This window comes from Apteryx mantelli, chromosome 2, assembly GCF_036417845.1.
Source record: "Apteryx mantelli isolate bAptMan1 chromosome 2, bAptMan1.hap1, whole genome shotgun sequence".
Taxonomy (NCBI): Eukaryota; Metazoa; Chordata; class Aves; order Apterygiformes; family Apterygidae; genus Apteryx; species Apteryx mantelli.
The window spans coordinates 167,355,188-167,371,404 of NC_089979.1; the positions used below are offsets into that span (position 1 = coordinate 167,355,188).

The following is a 16,217-nucleotide window of genomic DNA, read 5'->3' on the forward strand; positions in this document are numbered from 1 at the left end:
AGCAGTATTAATTTATATCTACGTATCTACATGTCTACATTTAATTTATATCTACATATCTACATTTTGAACCAGATCAGAGAGGAAGAAACAATATAAGCTATTGTTCTGGCCAATCTTTTAAAATCAGGAGCTCAGACATAAATATCTAACTCTTGCCTCAGTTAAGTTATCTGAATCTCACACAAGATTTCCAGAGGCCCTTCCTCCCACGTACACCTCTCCAGTAACTCAAGCAGTATTGGCAGGGCTTACCAGTACCTCCTAAACCCTTCTTTCTAGGGGATTGCTCACCTTTGACCGTTAGCTGTGCCCCCGAGGTATGCTGCCCGACTTTGAAACTGATGGGCCCGCAGTCTTCTAGTGTCACCTTCCTCAGGATCAAAGTGTGACACTTCCCTTGAACTCTGATCTCATTCATTTCATTAGACTGCAGGGGAACATCCCCCAGGAACCACTGGGCATCTTCAGTTGTCTCCCGGGACAGCTTGCATTCAAAGACTGCATCTTCTCCTTCATATGAAGTGACGTCCTTCAGTGTCTCCACTATGGTTGCTGCTGGTTCTTTACGGAAAGGTCAAAAGAGTTTGATAAATACTTTCAAATGATGTCTCCTATTTTCCTGGATTAAACATTTTGTTATGCTCATTCTTGACAATACTGCATTATCTGAAAGAACTTATGTCCACAAAGCACTAAACACTATATCTATGTGCATGCATAATTTGTGATGTTGCATACTTACAGATGCATAATGTGTGTGCATATACACACATTAGGCACATACACATTACATGTGAGAGTCTATAAAGTATGCATGCTATACTGTATTGTGTGTACACAGGAGAAATATCTAATACACAACATTGAAAGGCAATATATATATTGTGGAAACGTTGCCAACAGCTTGTAGTGGGTGATATTAATATTAAACCACAGAATCATTGACTTAAGGCCCGGTTCCGATGTCTCTGAAATCACTCTGATCTCTTTGAAATCCCCATCGTTCTGTTTGGGCACAGGACATACTCTAGGTGTCAAATTACTTAATCGTGTGCCACTCCCATGGAAACAAACTCTGTTCAGCCCTTCCCCGCTTGAAGTCCCACCTTTCACAAGCACAGCCGCCGTGGTTTGCTGGTCCCCTGTGTCGCACAGGTACTCTCCAGCATCAGCTTTGCTCAAGTTGCGAATTGTCAGCTCAGCCACAGAACCATCTTGGCACATTTTGTATTTGTCACTTGGCCACAGCACTGTCCCAGCCTTCTTCCACTGCACAGTGGCATTTGCTTTTGAGATTTCACAGCTCAGAGTGATAGTACCTCCTTCTTCTGCTTGCTGGTTCTGCAGGGGTTGCATAAAGATCACCGGCAAAGCTAAACCAAGATAATCAGAGGAAGATGTTTAAGTTTCATTGCTGACTGTATCTCACCAATTCACTCACGTGAACTTGATCCTGCTTCACAGTTGTAATCTGATTTGCTCTTTTCCCTCTACGCTTCTGAATATATGAATCTTTTTTCGGGACATATTGATAACATGTGACCATACCAAGTGAATCAATTCTGTACCATCTTTAGTATCAGTAAGCAGAAAGGCTGCTAAAGCCCTAAGTGGTACATGTAGTAAAACTGTAGCACCATTCCAAATCTCAGTTACAAGGTCTTTAAAACCCAAACAAGCAATGATAGAAAGTGCTGGATTTCCAGGAGTGCTAAGCACTTCGTGCTCCCCACTGATCTCTGGGCACTGCACACCCCGAGCATCTCTGGAAATGAGTTCCATTTTATGCAGGAGCTGTCACTGGTATGGATTCTTAAGCATCCAAGTGCCTGAAATCCTCATCACAGAACGGGACCAGTCTCTCTGCCACCCTGTCCTTGAAACGTACATTATGGAACGTTTAAACTAACACAGAGCTACCAAAAAGGTGAAGTGAAAGCCTTTTGTCACCTTTCACCACCAAGGATGCCATAGTTTGCTCATCGCCAGAATCACAGACGTAGTCCCCAGCATCCTTCAGCTGTAGCTCGTGGATGAGTAGCCCTACAACAGAGCCCATCTGCTTCATCTCGTATTTGTGGCTGGCTTGGAGCAAGACCGACCCTTTTTTCCATCTCACTGGCGCATCATGTTTTGAGAGTTCAGCATGAAGGGTCACCGTAGAGCCTTCCTTGGCTTCCTGGTTTTGGAGCTTTTTTACAAAGACTGCTGGAATGGCTGGGACCACACACAGAGACACAAAAGGACAGATACGCTCAGTACAGCTGCTTATAGGACAAATATTCAGGCACTGCTAGATCCTGGAGCTAGTGTGAGAGCAGGCAGGTACAAGCCCTTCACGAGAGAGACCTCATGGGATATTTTAAAAGACAGCATTTCACATTAATTTCATGGCCCCTATTTACATTAGTCGATCTTTTATCTCAGGAAAAGCTACATTAACGTTGTATTTGGATCGGGGTAGATTTTTAAAAGCAGACAAACTGACACGTTACACCTGTTTTTAGGAGCCTAGACACTGAAAGTACTTTGGTGGCTCACTTCTCAGCTGCAGCTGAGTGCCCTGGTAAGTTTGAGCACTTGGACTCCGGAGCACCATTTGCCCAGGCGGGACTGCAGCTCAAAGGACAGAGGTGGTTAAGGATCAAAATTGTCTGTCTGGTCACTCAGACAGAAGCCCCTGGGGTCTAGAACTGTGCAAGCAGTTATTACACCTGCATCTCTCCATGTTCATTGCTGAAGACACTTACTAGAGGATTTAAAATAACTTCTGAAAGCAAAAAGACTGCATCCTCAGCTGCTGTCTGTCAGCAAAGTTCATCGGAAGTCAAGGACAGTAGATAACATCCACACGCTAGTACTAAGTTATGAAAGTGGAATAAGTCTTTCTTAAAAACAAAACAAAACAGCTTACCTTTAACAGTTAAAGTGGCTGCTCTTTGCTGGTTTCCATTATCACAGATGTATTTGCCCGAGTCTTCTGGTTTTAAATGATAAATTTTTAAAGTATGGATTGTTCCCTCTTGCCTAATTTCATACTTGGAGCCTGGGGAAATCACTTGGGAGCCCTTCTTCCATTCCACCGCGACATTAGGCTGGGAGACCTCACAGTGAAGGATGGCCGATTCTTCTTCCTGCAATTCTGTGTCCTGTAATTTCTCCTTAAAGACTGGAGGTGGCACTGAAATTACAAACACAGCAGAGGTGAATTTACAGTCACCCATACCTTGCTTCCCTACACTTGCAACTTACAGTTGAACAGTTAAGTATTAAAAAAAAGCTTTAACTTCTGTGTAAGATACTGGGGTGGTTAAAACAAGTGAATGGATTTTGAATGAAAGCCATTGGCAGATGTTTCTAGAAGTTAAGGAAATACTAATAAAAAATTTTGCACATATTTTGTCTAGTTCAGATGGCATGGGGACTTTGACCAGGCAAGCAGTTTCGAAAAGGGAAGGAGAAGGACGTTTGAGAATTTCTTCTGCCTCCATATCACTCTGGAGCTCAAGCACGAGCACCCGACTACGGTGAGTTAGCAAGGAGTGAACGATGGACAGGTTGGGCCTTGTACTGCCAGCACGCGCAAAATCAAATTGCTGCCTATTCTCTCCAGTCCTGTTCCTCTCTCTTACCTTTTACTGTGAGCATTGCTGTAGATGTGTGTGGTCCCACTCGGAAAGCAACAGCCCCAATGTCCTGCTCAGTCACCTTCCTTAACGTCAGGGTGTGAATCTTCCCCTTTTCCACGGAGATTTCATTCATTTCATTGTTTTGCAGAGCAACATCCTGCAGCTTCCATTCAACGTCCCTTGCGTTCTCATGAGAAACTTGGCACTGAAAAGTCACGTCGTCCCCCTCAAACACCACCATGTCCTTTAGGCCACTCACAATGGTCACGTCAGGCTCTGCAAAAAGTCCAGGGTTCAGTAGTCAAGCCACGAAAGCCAAAATGTGGACCAAATCATAGAATTATAAAATAACATAGGCTGGAAGGGACCTCTGGAGGTCACCTGATCCAACCACTGCTCAAAGCAGGGCCAACTTAGAGGAGGTTGCTCAGGGCCTCGACCAGCAGAGTTTTAAGTATCTCCAAGGATGGAGAGATCACAGCTTCTCAAATTACATATTTTGAACTCTGATGTGTGACCCCTTTCAGCCAGGGGCTTCAGTGACAGCCAATATCTTTCAGGATCACTCTTTCTTTCTCTCTCTCAGAAATATGCTCCATATTTATTTTTTTAATTACTTCTTGTAATCCTGTATCCTGTAATCGGGCGAATAGAGATTGAATACCAGCTTCCAAGTTCAGGATCTGGAAACCTGCTGTGTTTGCACTTCAGATTATGTTAAACACATTCAAAACTGATCCCCACCACTGCCTGTTTTCAAACAGAACTGCATATACTCTGTGCTGCTGCTCCAGTCTGCCTGGGTATCAGGGAGGCACCGTGCCCTCAGCAGGGCCAACAGGGTCAGCGGGAGCAACGGGCTTTTGCATTTCAGTTTGCGTCCTGCTTCTATCACAGCTGGGCACTTGCAGATCTGTGCAAAGATCGCACAGCCTGCAACGAGGCAGAAGCTACACCCTGAATCTCGTGGGCAATACTGAAGGGGAAGAAACACAGTCCTCACTTGAGCAAATACAATAGAGATTTATACAACGGAGGTCACCCTACGTGTGAAAAGGGGTGCAGTTGGGCATAGTATATAGAGCATCCATAATATAGAGAGCAGCCTATAGAGTGGCTAGAAGTGATTGTTCCACACTAGTGACCCAGTCTGAAAGACAGCTCTGTCTGTAATGAATTAGGGCCAGATGCAGTTGGCAGGTGACTGGAAGCTGGGGACGACCCATCTGATCACTCACATGATGTCGAGCAAACGTTCAAAGCCACATGAGCAGAAACTTACAGCTGCCTCATCCTCTCCGGGCCCCCAAGCAAACCAGTGCATTTATTCACTGATCATAATAAGATTTCGTATGGCTTCATGATACCCCTCCTGTACTCTGGGTGCATTTATTACAACAGTAACATGTTGCAAAATCTTAGCACGTTGAACTGAAAATCCCCTTGCCCCAGTAAACGGCTCTTGCCTTTCACAGTCAGCTTTGCAGAGGTTGTCTCATCCCCAGCCTTGCAGGAATACTCTCCGACGTCGCTAGGCTCCAAGTGGTGGATACGCAGTTCGCGGAGGGTGCCGTCCTGCCACATTTCATACTTGGAACTTGGGCGAAGCACGACTCCATCTTTGCTCCACTCCACCGCTGCTTTGCCTACGGTGATCTCACAGCGCAGCCTGGCCGTTCCTCCCATTTCCACTTGCTCGCTCTTCAGCTGTTGCTTCAGCCGAGGTTTGATGGCTGCAAAGTTGAGAGCAATTAATGCACAACCCATTAGCTTGAATGTACGAATGTGGCTTCTGCCCAGCTCAGCACAAGGAACCTGGGCTCTGAAGCTGCAGAACAAATTTGCATTTGGTGATTACGTGATAATGACAAAAAAAATTTTTTTTATTCTGTATATCTAGAAAAGGAGCGGATCAGACAGCTCCTCAGATGTGTTCACTTCTCAAAGGCAAGGGCATCCACCTTGTAACAGTACCTTTCACACAACTTATCTTGATCCTGAAAATTCTCAAATGGATTAATCACAGAATCACAGAATGGTTGAGGTTGGAAGGGACCTCTGGAGATCATCGAGTCCAACCCCCCTGCTCAAGCAGGGTCACCTAGAGCATGTTGCACAGGATCGCGTCCAGGTGGCTTTTGAATATCTCCAGAGAAGATCATCAAGATCATGTCTAAGCAGAATCTGGTACTTGATGACTAAAACGAATTTAGACTAAAACTAGTCTAAATCTGTTGATGTTACGGAGATACTCCTCACTTCCAACACTATAAACAATGTAAGCAAATGCTTTATTTCGCTGCTGTCTTTCCAAGACCCTAGACTGTCAACAGTAAGTCCTTCCAGCGCATGGACAAATAAATGCACCGCGCTCATTCAAACCAGGCTCAGACAACAGCTTGTCATCAACAAAAGCGAGAAGGGAATATCCATCCCATGTGCATGAGCAGTTGAGAAAAGGGGAATTTCAGTGCTTGTGGTTCTCCTATCTAGCTCCTGTTGCGATATATCTAAAGCAAGCACAGGACTCCTAGGTGAGCCAGCAGCTGCTTTCATGGCTCAGATTCAGCCACCAGGAGTTTGAAAAGCTGTGGCTCAGATCGAAAACACAAGTTCCAGCCAACAAATGAGACAGTCACAAACCTTTCACAGACCATGATTAGCAACACACATTATTCCTGGTTTGTTTAAATGCACGATGTTTTCAGGATTTTCATGAGAGGACAATGAAAAACAGAAAGCAATACAAAACAACACACTTTTGTAACTGGCCTATGATTAATTATTGATCCAGCTGAACCAGTAATTAATGCAAAGCGCCAAAAATAAAGATCTATTAGAATTTCAAAATCCCCATGATGCAAAGTTTCTTGCTTTTATTAATAGTAGAGGAATGAGCCTAGATACTGTGCCTTATAGACTTAAATAGACATTCTCTGAATCCCTTCCAATAAAATTCATTTCTCCATCTTCTGATTTATCACTGAGCACCTGCTTGGCTCTTTATCTTACTTTTGGAAGGACTTAACAGAATATCAACCACACAATTGCACAAAACCCTTCTAGCCTCTGCTCCATTTTGGTGCAATGCTAACCATTCACTCTGAGGACTGCTGTGCTCTGCTGGTCTCCTGTATCACACGTATAATCGGAGGCATCTTCTGGTTCTACATTGTGGATCACGAGTTCCGCTATGCGACCGTTTAAATTAATGTCATATTTGGCACATGGGAAGAGCTCCATGGTGCCTTTCCTCCACTCCACAGTTGCCTTATCCTTTGTCAGCTCACACTGGAATTTCACTGCAGCTCCTTCTTGCACATCCTTGTCCTTGAGCTCCTTTTTGAAAAGGACTGGCAAGGCTAAAAGAAGGGCAAAAAAAGAAAAAACAGGAGCCTGAGTCATGTCCTGCTTACCATGTCTAGACTGACTTTCAGGGGAACAAAGTTACTGTGATTTTCAAGCGCTACATTCCCAGGCAGGATCCACGTTTTCTAGTTTGCCTGGAGCTGGTAACAGATCTTGCTGCACCAGAAGCAGACATCTGCACCTAAAAAGTTTCTTTCCTGTATTCCTTGGGTCAAATCCTTTCCAGGGCTGAATTATTTGAATGAACTTATCCTTTGGTTGATCTCAAAGATCTCAAAAGAAAAAAAAATACAGAAAACTCCACGGACAGCCTTGAGAAATCAGAAAGGTAGTTAGGAGTCTCTTTCCAGGATCTGGAAGAAAATCCTTTTTTAAATACATAAGTCACATGTCACGTGAAATGTCCAGACATTATGCTAAAGCCTTGTTCTTCCTTTAATCTCTCCCAAGCTGTAAGGCTAAAAAGTGTTTCTTCTTATAACCCAACACACCAATGCAGCACTGGAATAACAAAGTATCTTCCTCTTCCATTCTCGTTTAAAAAAAAAACAAACAAAAACCGGGTGCATCAGATGCAAAGGGAAGTATTTATGGGCAAAATATTATGCACTTCAAAATAATCATATTCAAGCTGTTGCTTTGTGTGGGATGATATCTACTGCTTTATGAATCAGCTCACACCACCTACCTTTCACATTTAAAGATGCCTTTGTTTCCTGATCCCCACTATCACAGCTGTATTCTCCTGTATCTTCTAATTTGAGATTATGTATTAAGAGCTCTACCAAGCACTCCCTCTGCCTCATTTCATATTTCTGGCTGGGCTGCAGCTCCACTCCTCCTTTCTTCCATTCCACTGCGGCACTGGGTTTTGACAGCTCACAACAGAACGTAGCTGTACTTCCTTCCTCAGTTTCCTTATTTTGAAGGGGTTGTTTAAATGTGACAGGCAGGGCTGCAAAATGTGAGAGGTAAATGTTTTAACAGTGCTTTACTCCTGAACGGACCCAATCCTACCATCGTTCTTCAGAAACGGTCTGTTCTCCTGATTCCACAATCCTTGGGCTGCAGCTCTCTTTCTTGGTAGCATCCTTCTTGAATCATTAGGTGAAACAAGAGGCGAGGACAGATTGTGAAATTAGGGACACAGTTGGTCTTACAAAGTGGTCCACGGAATGGTCCCCAGGCCAGTGTCTCCATGCCAGCTAGGGATGGTTTAGTCAAAGAACACGGGGACACAGCGGGATGCTCTTTCTCTTACATGGACCCTTGTTCTTCCTTAATAAACATCTGTGAGTTTGCAATATTTGGCTGACAGACTTGATCCCCAAATAAAACTTCTGCCAACATCTAAAAGACCAAGTCAGCACTCAAGAACAGGAATAGATAGTACAGTAAGATGAAAATAAGACAACAAATGGAAGAGGAAGGGGAAATTCAGACTTCAGAAAAGGTCTTGCTCAATTTGGAAGAAAGGGCTGAGGAAAACCCATGAGGACACAGCAGTTTACACTCAAAGTTCATACGTGAGGCTCAAAGCCTCAAGTAATAATCCTGCGCATTCAGAACATGTTACAGAAATCCTTTAGCCACAGCTCTGCCCAATCGTTGCATCCCTTAGGCCTACCAAAGCCATGAACAATCATTCCCCAAATTCCCATATGCAGCCAAACTCCCTGCACTCAGAGGGCATAAGGATTCATTATATTTTGACATCCTGGCAAGGTTTAATTGCTTTGATGCTGATTAATCATTCCAGATACTATAAGCAGAACCCTTCTACCCTGACCATGTGTCAGGCTCAAGTCGAATATGTATGCTGCTATCGAAGACCAGCAACAAAGCAAATAAACAGCAGTAGGGATCATTGAGAGACGCTCCTTTCACTCCGTGTTTACTGAGTCAAGGGTCAGCACTCTGCCTACCATGCACAGTGACTGCAGCCGTTGTCTGCTGATGTCCAGAGTCACAGGTGTACTTTCCTGAATCTTTCAGTTCTAAGTCATGAATGACCAGCTCCGTAGTGGAGCCCTGCTGCTTCATCTCGTATTTCAAACCAGGGTAGAGAATAATATCTCCTTTCCTCCACTCCACTAGAGCATTGGGTTTGGTAAGCTCACACTTCAGTGTTACTGTACCACCTTCTTCTGTATTGGCATCTTGAAGCTCTTGTTTAAAAAGTGCCGGCAGGGCTATGAAATAGAAACATAACTTGCAACATACTGCAAATTGGTTTTGGGAAAGAAAAAATAGAAAGAAATTGCAAACACCAAAATAGTTTTTTGCAGATGGATCTAAACATCAAAGCTCTAAATCCAAACTACAAGGTTATTTTCCCTGAGAGGTAATAGGAATATCTGCAGAACAAAGTTGTTGATTTCAAGAAGTCACATTGGCCAGCAAGTATGTACAGGCTTCATCTAATCTAAGACCTAAAGGCAGCAGAAGATTTTGCCAACTATAAAAGTAATTGACGTGTCCTGATCACTGAAGAGGTCTTCTACAGATCTGCAGGAGGGCACAGGAGAATACAGAACAATATTTTCAGGTATACACAGCCTGGAGATCATCAAAGACAAGGAATACTATTTCAAATAAATGGAACTTCAGTTAATAAGGTTGGACAAACAGAGATAGAAAACAGAACACCTGATAGGAGAGGACAGACTTTTCTAGTCAGGAAAGAGGAGATAATTTTTACCCTGGACTGTTAACACAGCTGTAGACTGGTGCTCTCCACACACACAGGTGTAGTCTCCTGCATCCTTCTCAGCTATTTCACGAATCATCAGCTCTGTCTTGGTCCCTTCCTGCCTCATTTTGTATTTCTCACTTGCTTTGAGGATCCGCTGGTCTTTCCTCCACTCCACAGGAGCAGCTTTGGTAAGCTCACAGTGCAGAACAACATCTTCACCTTCTTTTGCTTCCTTGTTCATTAGCTCGTCCTTAAAAAGTGGTGGCAGGGCTAAAGGATGCAACACGGACAAGTGGTCATCAGAAAAGCAGAATTCAAATCCCAATTTCTTTTTGGTACTTGGGATTATTTCCCCTTATGCCTCCCTTTTTCACCCTATTCTAAACTTGCTTAGCAATAGCCAAGTTCAGAAACTCTGAAAGGATCCTTCTTCAAGCGTGATGCGAGCATGGTTTCACTTAGCATCAACAATTAATTCCCTGACTGTCTGCTGCTTTTCATAGGGAAAAAGCAATACAGAGATACACAGTTCTACTGGATACAGTAGCATTTTACTTACATAGGTATGATTTTACTTAGATAGGTATGATTTCCAGGAGGCTGGTAGAGCGATTTTGTTTGTTTGACTGAAAACTATATACATGAAAGCATCCAGAGTTCAAAAGAAACCTATTTCTATTTTGAGATTGAAGTCTGAAGGGCCATAACATGCAACGGGAGAATTTCAGGTTCTCACTTTCCCATTTTGGAAATCTGAGCCGAAGGAAGAACAAACTACAGGAACATTAACCTCAAAGAAACTAATTCTTAACATCTAAGCCACAAACCTGCCTTGTGCACAGCTAATATTAATGGGGAGGGAGTGCAAACACAGACCACTTCTCAGACAGGTCAGAAAAAAAGCATGTTTCAGGAAAGTCCAGGAGAGAGTTAGAAGTTGCTGGAAAAAGCTGGTGGGGACAGAACTGGGTCCCTTTGACCACAGACTTGGGAATATGTTGAGCTTAGTATATAGTGACAGTATCCAAGCTATGGTACAGCACAATAGCGAATTATGTGAACTTCTGGCCATGTGTTTTGTGGTATTATAAAAACAGCTTGGTGGGAGAATCAGGTAGCTGCACAGTGACCAAAGCACAGCCTCTTCTCCTGAATAGGTCCAGCTCTACTGAGATGTCAGGTGAAAGCAACAGCCCTGACCCTGCAACCTTTCCTCACCTGCATCATCCAAAAAGCAGATGTGGTTGTACCTACAAGACATGAGTACGGGTGGAAGGCTGCAGGACTGCTGTGTCAAAGAGGAATTTTGGAGACATTTAGTAAGGGTAGCCAGGAAGGCAGAAGCACTAGCACACTGAGCAATTGTGGAGGTGGCCATTTGTGTCTTCTCACAATGAAATACCTTTGACTAATAATTTAGCTGAAGATATAAGGGACCCCGCTCTGAAGGTGACAGTGCCTGAGTCATGGCATGCCACATCCTTTAGGGTTAGAGTGTGGACTGTCCCGTCCTGCTCAGAGATTTCTGTCACAAAGTTGTTGTGAAGGGGAGATCCATCAAGCCACCACTGTACATTCTTCACGCCCGGGCGTGAGAGCTCGCAGGTGAACGTGGCTGTCTCACCCACAAAGACGTCTGTGTTCTTTAAATCAGAAACTATGACTGCTGCTTCTTCTGTATAACAGAGCAAGAGAAGGCGCCAAAGGAAAACAAAAGCATAAACATATACATGTTCCTTCCAGTAGGAATAACCTAAGCGACAGTGCAAGTTGTCCAGGAAAATTAAATTTGTAATGCTTGTTCTGGGGAAAAAAAGACCTTACATTTCTTTCAAGGGTTTAAAAAACACCTTCCATCCTTCACCCGCTTGCAAATGAAGTATGTTTGTTTGTCTGCAAACACTGTTTCATTGAAAAAACACTATATTTCATGACTAGTTCCTACCTGACTGTCCTGTGTGTCGCAGCCATCTGCATTGACATTGTATGCAGTCGCAGGCAGAAAGCTAGCTTAAGATTTAAATGGGGTATTTATTTAAACTGCTTTAAAAGATTAACAGAAATATCAACAACAATTGAAGCCATAATCAATCATAACAAGAAATTCAGTATTTTTCATAACAGTTACTCCAAACAAATAGTATTTCAACAGCACCATCTGCTATTGTACACAGTATGGTCAGTGCTTTGAACCGCATTCACCTATAAACGCTGGTCCAACCTCAGCATGGATGTAAATATTTACATCTTCCCTGAAATCAGGAGAGAAAAGAATGGAGTTTCAGCTGTTTCCACCTGAGACAAGTTTGGTCTGTTACTGTCAAAGATACCGGAGTGAGAAATTCTGGCAGAGAAGTCGGAGCATTTTCATCCCATTTCGTCTTACCTTGTACATACACAGAACCTGTGGTGATCTCGTATCCGGTGCTACAAGCGTAATCCCCGCAGTCGTCAGGCTCCACGCCGTGAATGATTAGCTCAGCGATGCTGCCTTTCAGTTTCATCTCATATTTGTCACTGGGCTGAATGACCGTCCCTCCTTTTCTCCACTCAACAGGCGCGTCCGGCTTGGAGATCTCGCAGTGCAGGACAGCCGTTCCCCCTTCTTCGGATTCCACGTTTTTCAGCTCCTCCTTAAACAGCACCGGTAGCACTGCAATGGAGAAGCAGACACAGCAGTGACTCAGGGCTAAGCGACACGCTTGCAACTCCTCCGGCTTGGCAGGTCCCAACTTTCTGAACCACAGCTTGCCCGCTGGGAACGCCACGTCTGCGGCAGGGCTTTTGAGTTCTGCCGCGGCCAAACGCTCATGGAGATCAGCCGCTGACACCGTGATGGGACACCATTGCTGCTTCATCTAGGATCGCTGTGGGTCACAGGCCATCTAAAGGGCTTCATGTGCGCACACCCACAATTTTCAGTGTAACCAGTTAGAGGGACAACAGCACAAATCACAGTGTTTGGACATTTAATTGCTGAAACCACTCATTCTGAGCAGAACACCGGCTGTGACAGCTCAACACAGGGTCTAAAAGCAAGATCTTGTTGCCTGAGTTAAAAGACACCGTACTCTTAGTATAAACCTAATAAAACTATATAAAAGCCCATTCTAAGCATAGAGAAATACTCCAGTCTCTCTTATTATCAGGTGGCAGGCAAGTTTCCTAAATGCTCTTGTACATACCCTCCATGAGCAGCAGCTGCAGTTTTGTTCCCAACTCTCACAGTGAGATCAAAATCGCAACTGCAGAAATTGAACTGGGTTTAAAAGACACTAGATTCTTTGAAGAACGGATTGTGGATCAAACCCTGTCCTGTTGTAATTCCCAGGCACAGAGCATTAACGATAATGCAGTAATAAGGCTTCCATTTCACCTTTGTGGAGGACAGCCACAGACAAAACTTCTCTGCCCCCAAGCAAGGGTCATCTTCTTACCTTTGACTTGCAACGATGCAGAGGTCTGCTGATCCCCTGAGTCACACGTGTATTCGCCAGCATCCTGAGCCTCAGCACCATAGATAAAGAGCTCAACACATGTCCCCTCTTGCCTGATCTCATACTTGTCACTTGCTTGCAACACCTTATCTCCTTTCCTCCACTCCACAGGAGCATTAGGTTTTGTCAGCTCACAGCGCAGCATGGCCGTGCGGCCTTCCTCCACTTCTTCATTTTTCAGCCAGTGTTTGAAAAGCACAGGCACCGCTTGAAGTGCAAAGAGGAAAAGAAAGCGTAAAACAAAAACAGAAAGTGGAGGAAAGTTTTATTTTTAAGGTACTGCTAAGAACCAAAATGGTAACGGCATTCATGAAGTTCACGTACAATTCTGCTGTATTTTCCTGAAGGACAGCTGCTGGGGGCAGGAATGTCTAGGTCTAAGCCAGGTGGAATTGCTCATACTACATGGGCTCCAGCACCCTTGACAAACTGCGTGGTGTCCATGGACTCACTCTAGTACCTCAATGTCTTTCTAGTACTGAGGAGCCCCCAAAATGGATACAGTACTCCAGCTGTGGTCTCACAACTGCTGAGCAAAGAGGAAATCATACCTTTAACCTCTAGTCTGGCAGTGGTCTTCCCATCAGCTGTATGGCAGCTATAGTCCCCTGAGTCCTCGCGGTTCAAATCGTAAATGACCAGTGTGTGCACATTCCCCTCCTGCTTGATGCTGCACTTCTTGCTGGAGTGGATTGCAGACGTGCCTTTCTTCCACTCCACCGGGATGTCAGGCTTGGAGACCTCACAGGACAAGTGAGCTGTGCCACCCTCCTGCAGATCCAAGCTGCGGAGCTCCTTTACAAATGTGACGGGAGCAACTGCGGGGAAAAAGCACACAAACAGTGATGCAGCTGCATAATCCAGCATCACTCCCAAATGCTCTCTGACAGGTGACCATAAGAAATCGTAACATGTCACAGTCAAATTGTCAGATTTTTTTTTTTTGTTCCGTTGCTAGAAGAAAGGCCAGGACAAATTTAGATCTCATGCAGGTGCCAGTGCAACTCCAGCGTCACTTCAGTTTGTTCTAACGTCTGCAGGATCAGTCCTGCCACATGGTAACAGTTTCTAGTCTGCAGCACATATATATCACTGGCTGGCTCTCTGGACATCAGAATGGGCCTGATTTAATGACTTAGTAAGCTTTTAAGCCAATGCAGAGTAAAAATATTTAATACATCACTGATTCGATGAAACGTAATGTTTGGAAGAACCTCTGACCACCCAAACAGTATCATGTTGAATTGTTTATACACATACAGCACTGAAAAGCAGTATTAATTTATATCTACGTATCTACATGTCTACATTTAATTTATATCTACATATCTACATTTTGAACCAGATCAGAGAGGAAGAAACAATATAAGCTATTGTTCTGGCCAATCTTTTAAAATCAGGAGCTCAGACATAAATATCTAACTCTTGCCTCAGTTAAGTTATCTGAATCTCACACAAGATTTCCAGAGGCCCTTCCTCCCACGTACACCTCTCCAGTAACTCAAGCAGTATTGGCAGGGCTTACCAGTACCTCCTAAACCCTTCTTTCTAGGGGATTGCTCACCTTTGACCGTTAGCTGTGCCCCCGAGGTATGCTGCCCGACTTTGAAACTGATGGGCCCGCAGTCTTCTAGTGTCACCTTCCTCAGGATCAAAGTGTGACACTTCCCTTGAACTCTGATCTCATTCATTTCATTAGACTGCAGGGGAACATCCCCCAGGAACCACTGGGCATCTTCAGTTGTCTCCCGGGACAGCTTGCATTCAAAGACTGCATCTTCTCCTTCATATGAAGTGACGTCCTTCAGTGTCTCCACTATGGTTGCTGCTGGTTCTTTACGGAAAGGTCAAAAGAGTTTGATAAATACTTTCAAATGATGTCTCCTATTTTCCTGGATTAAACATTTTGTTATGCTCATTCTTGACAATACTGCATTATCTGAAAGAACTTATGTCCACAAAGCACTAAACACTATATCTATGTGCATGCATAATTTGTGATGTTGCATACTTACAGATGCATAATGTGTGTGCATATACACACATTAGGCACATACACATTACATGTGAGAGTCTATAAAGTATGCATGCTATACTGTATTGTGTGTACACAGGAGAAATATCTAATACACAACATTGAAAGGCAATATATATATTGTGGAAACGTTGCCAACAGCTTGTAGTGGGTGATATTAATATTAAACCACAGAATCATTGACTTAAGGCCCGGTTCCGATGTCTCTGAAATCACTCTGATCTCTTTGAAATCCCCATCGTTCTGTTTGGGCACAGGACATACTCTAGGTGTCAAATTACTTAATCGTGTGCCACTCCCATGGAAACAAACTCTGTTCAGCCCTTCCCCGCTTGAAGTCCCACCTTTCACAAGCACAGCCGCCGTGGTTTGCTGGTCCCCTGTGTCGCACAGGTACTCTCCAGCATCAGCTTTGCTCAAGTTGCGAATTGTCAGCTCAGCCACAGAACCATCTTGGCACATTTTGTATTTGTCACTTGGCCACAGCACTGTCCCAGCCTTCTTCCACTGCACAGTGGCATTTGCTTTTGAGATTTCACAGCTCAGAGTGATAGTACCTCCTTCTTCTGCTTGCTGGTTCTGCAGGGGTTGCATAAAGATCACCGGCAAAGCTAAACCAAGATAATCAGAGGAAGATGTTTAAGTTTCATTGCTGACTGTATCTCACCAATTCACTCACGTGAACTTGATCCTGCTTCACAGTTGTAATCTGATTTGCTCTTTTCCCTCTACGCTTCTGAATATATGAATCTTTTTTCGGGACATATTGATAACATGTGACCATACCAAGTGAATCAATTCTGTACCATCTTTAGTATCAGTAAGCAGAAAGGCTGCTAAAGCCCTAAGTGGTACATGTAGTAAAACTGTAGCACCATTCCAAATCTCAGTTACAAGGTCTTTAAAACCCAAACAAGCAATGATAGAAAGTGCTGGATTTCCAGGAGTGCTAAGCACTTCGTGCTCCCCACTGATCTCTGGGCACTGCA

General features: G+C 43.9%; 1 protein-coding gene across 1 annotated transcript in view; it reads right to left on the bottom strand.

Moving 5' to 3' along the window:
* Nucleotides 1–16,217, bottom strand: part of LOC136991340 (obscurin-like) — a 176,250-nt gene that overhangs the window by 71,072 nt on the left and 88,961 nt on the right. The window contains 9 exon segments of the mRNA XM_067292206.1: nt 295–564; nt 1,110–1,376; nt 2,918–3,184; nt 3,636–3,908; nt 5,099–5,365; nt 6,728–6,994; nt 7,690–7,956; nt 8,927–9,193; nt 9,703–9,966. Coding sequence (XP_067148307.1) covers nt 295–564; nt 1,110–1,376; nt 2,918–3,184; nt 3,636–3,908; nt 5,099–5,365; nt 6,728–6,994; nt 7,690–7,956; nt 8,927–9,193; nt 9,703–9,966 — 2,409 coding nt within the window.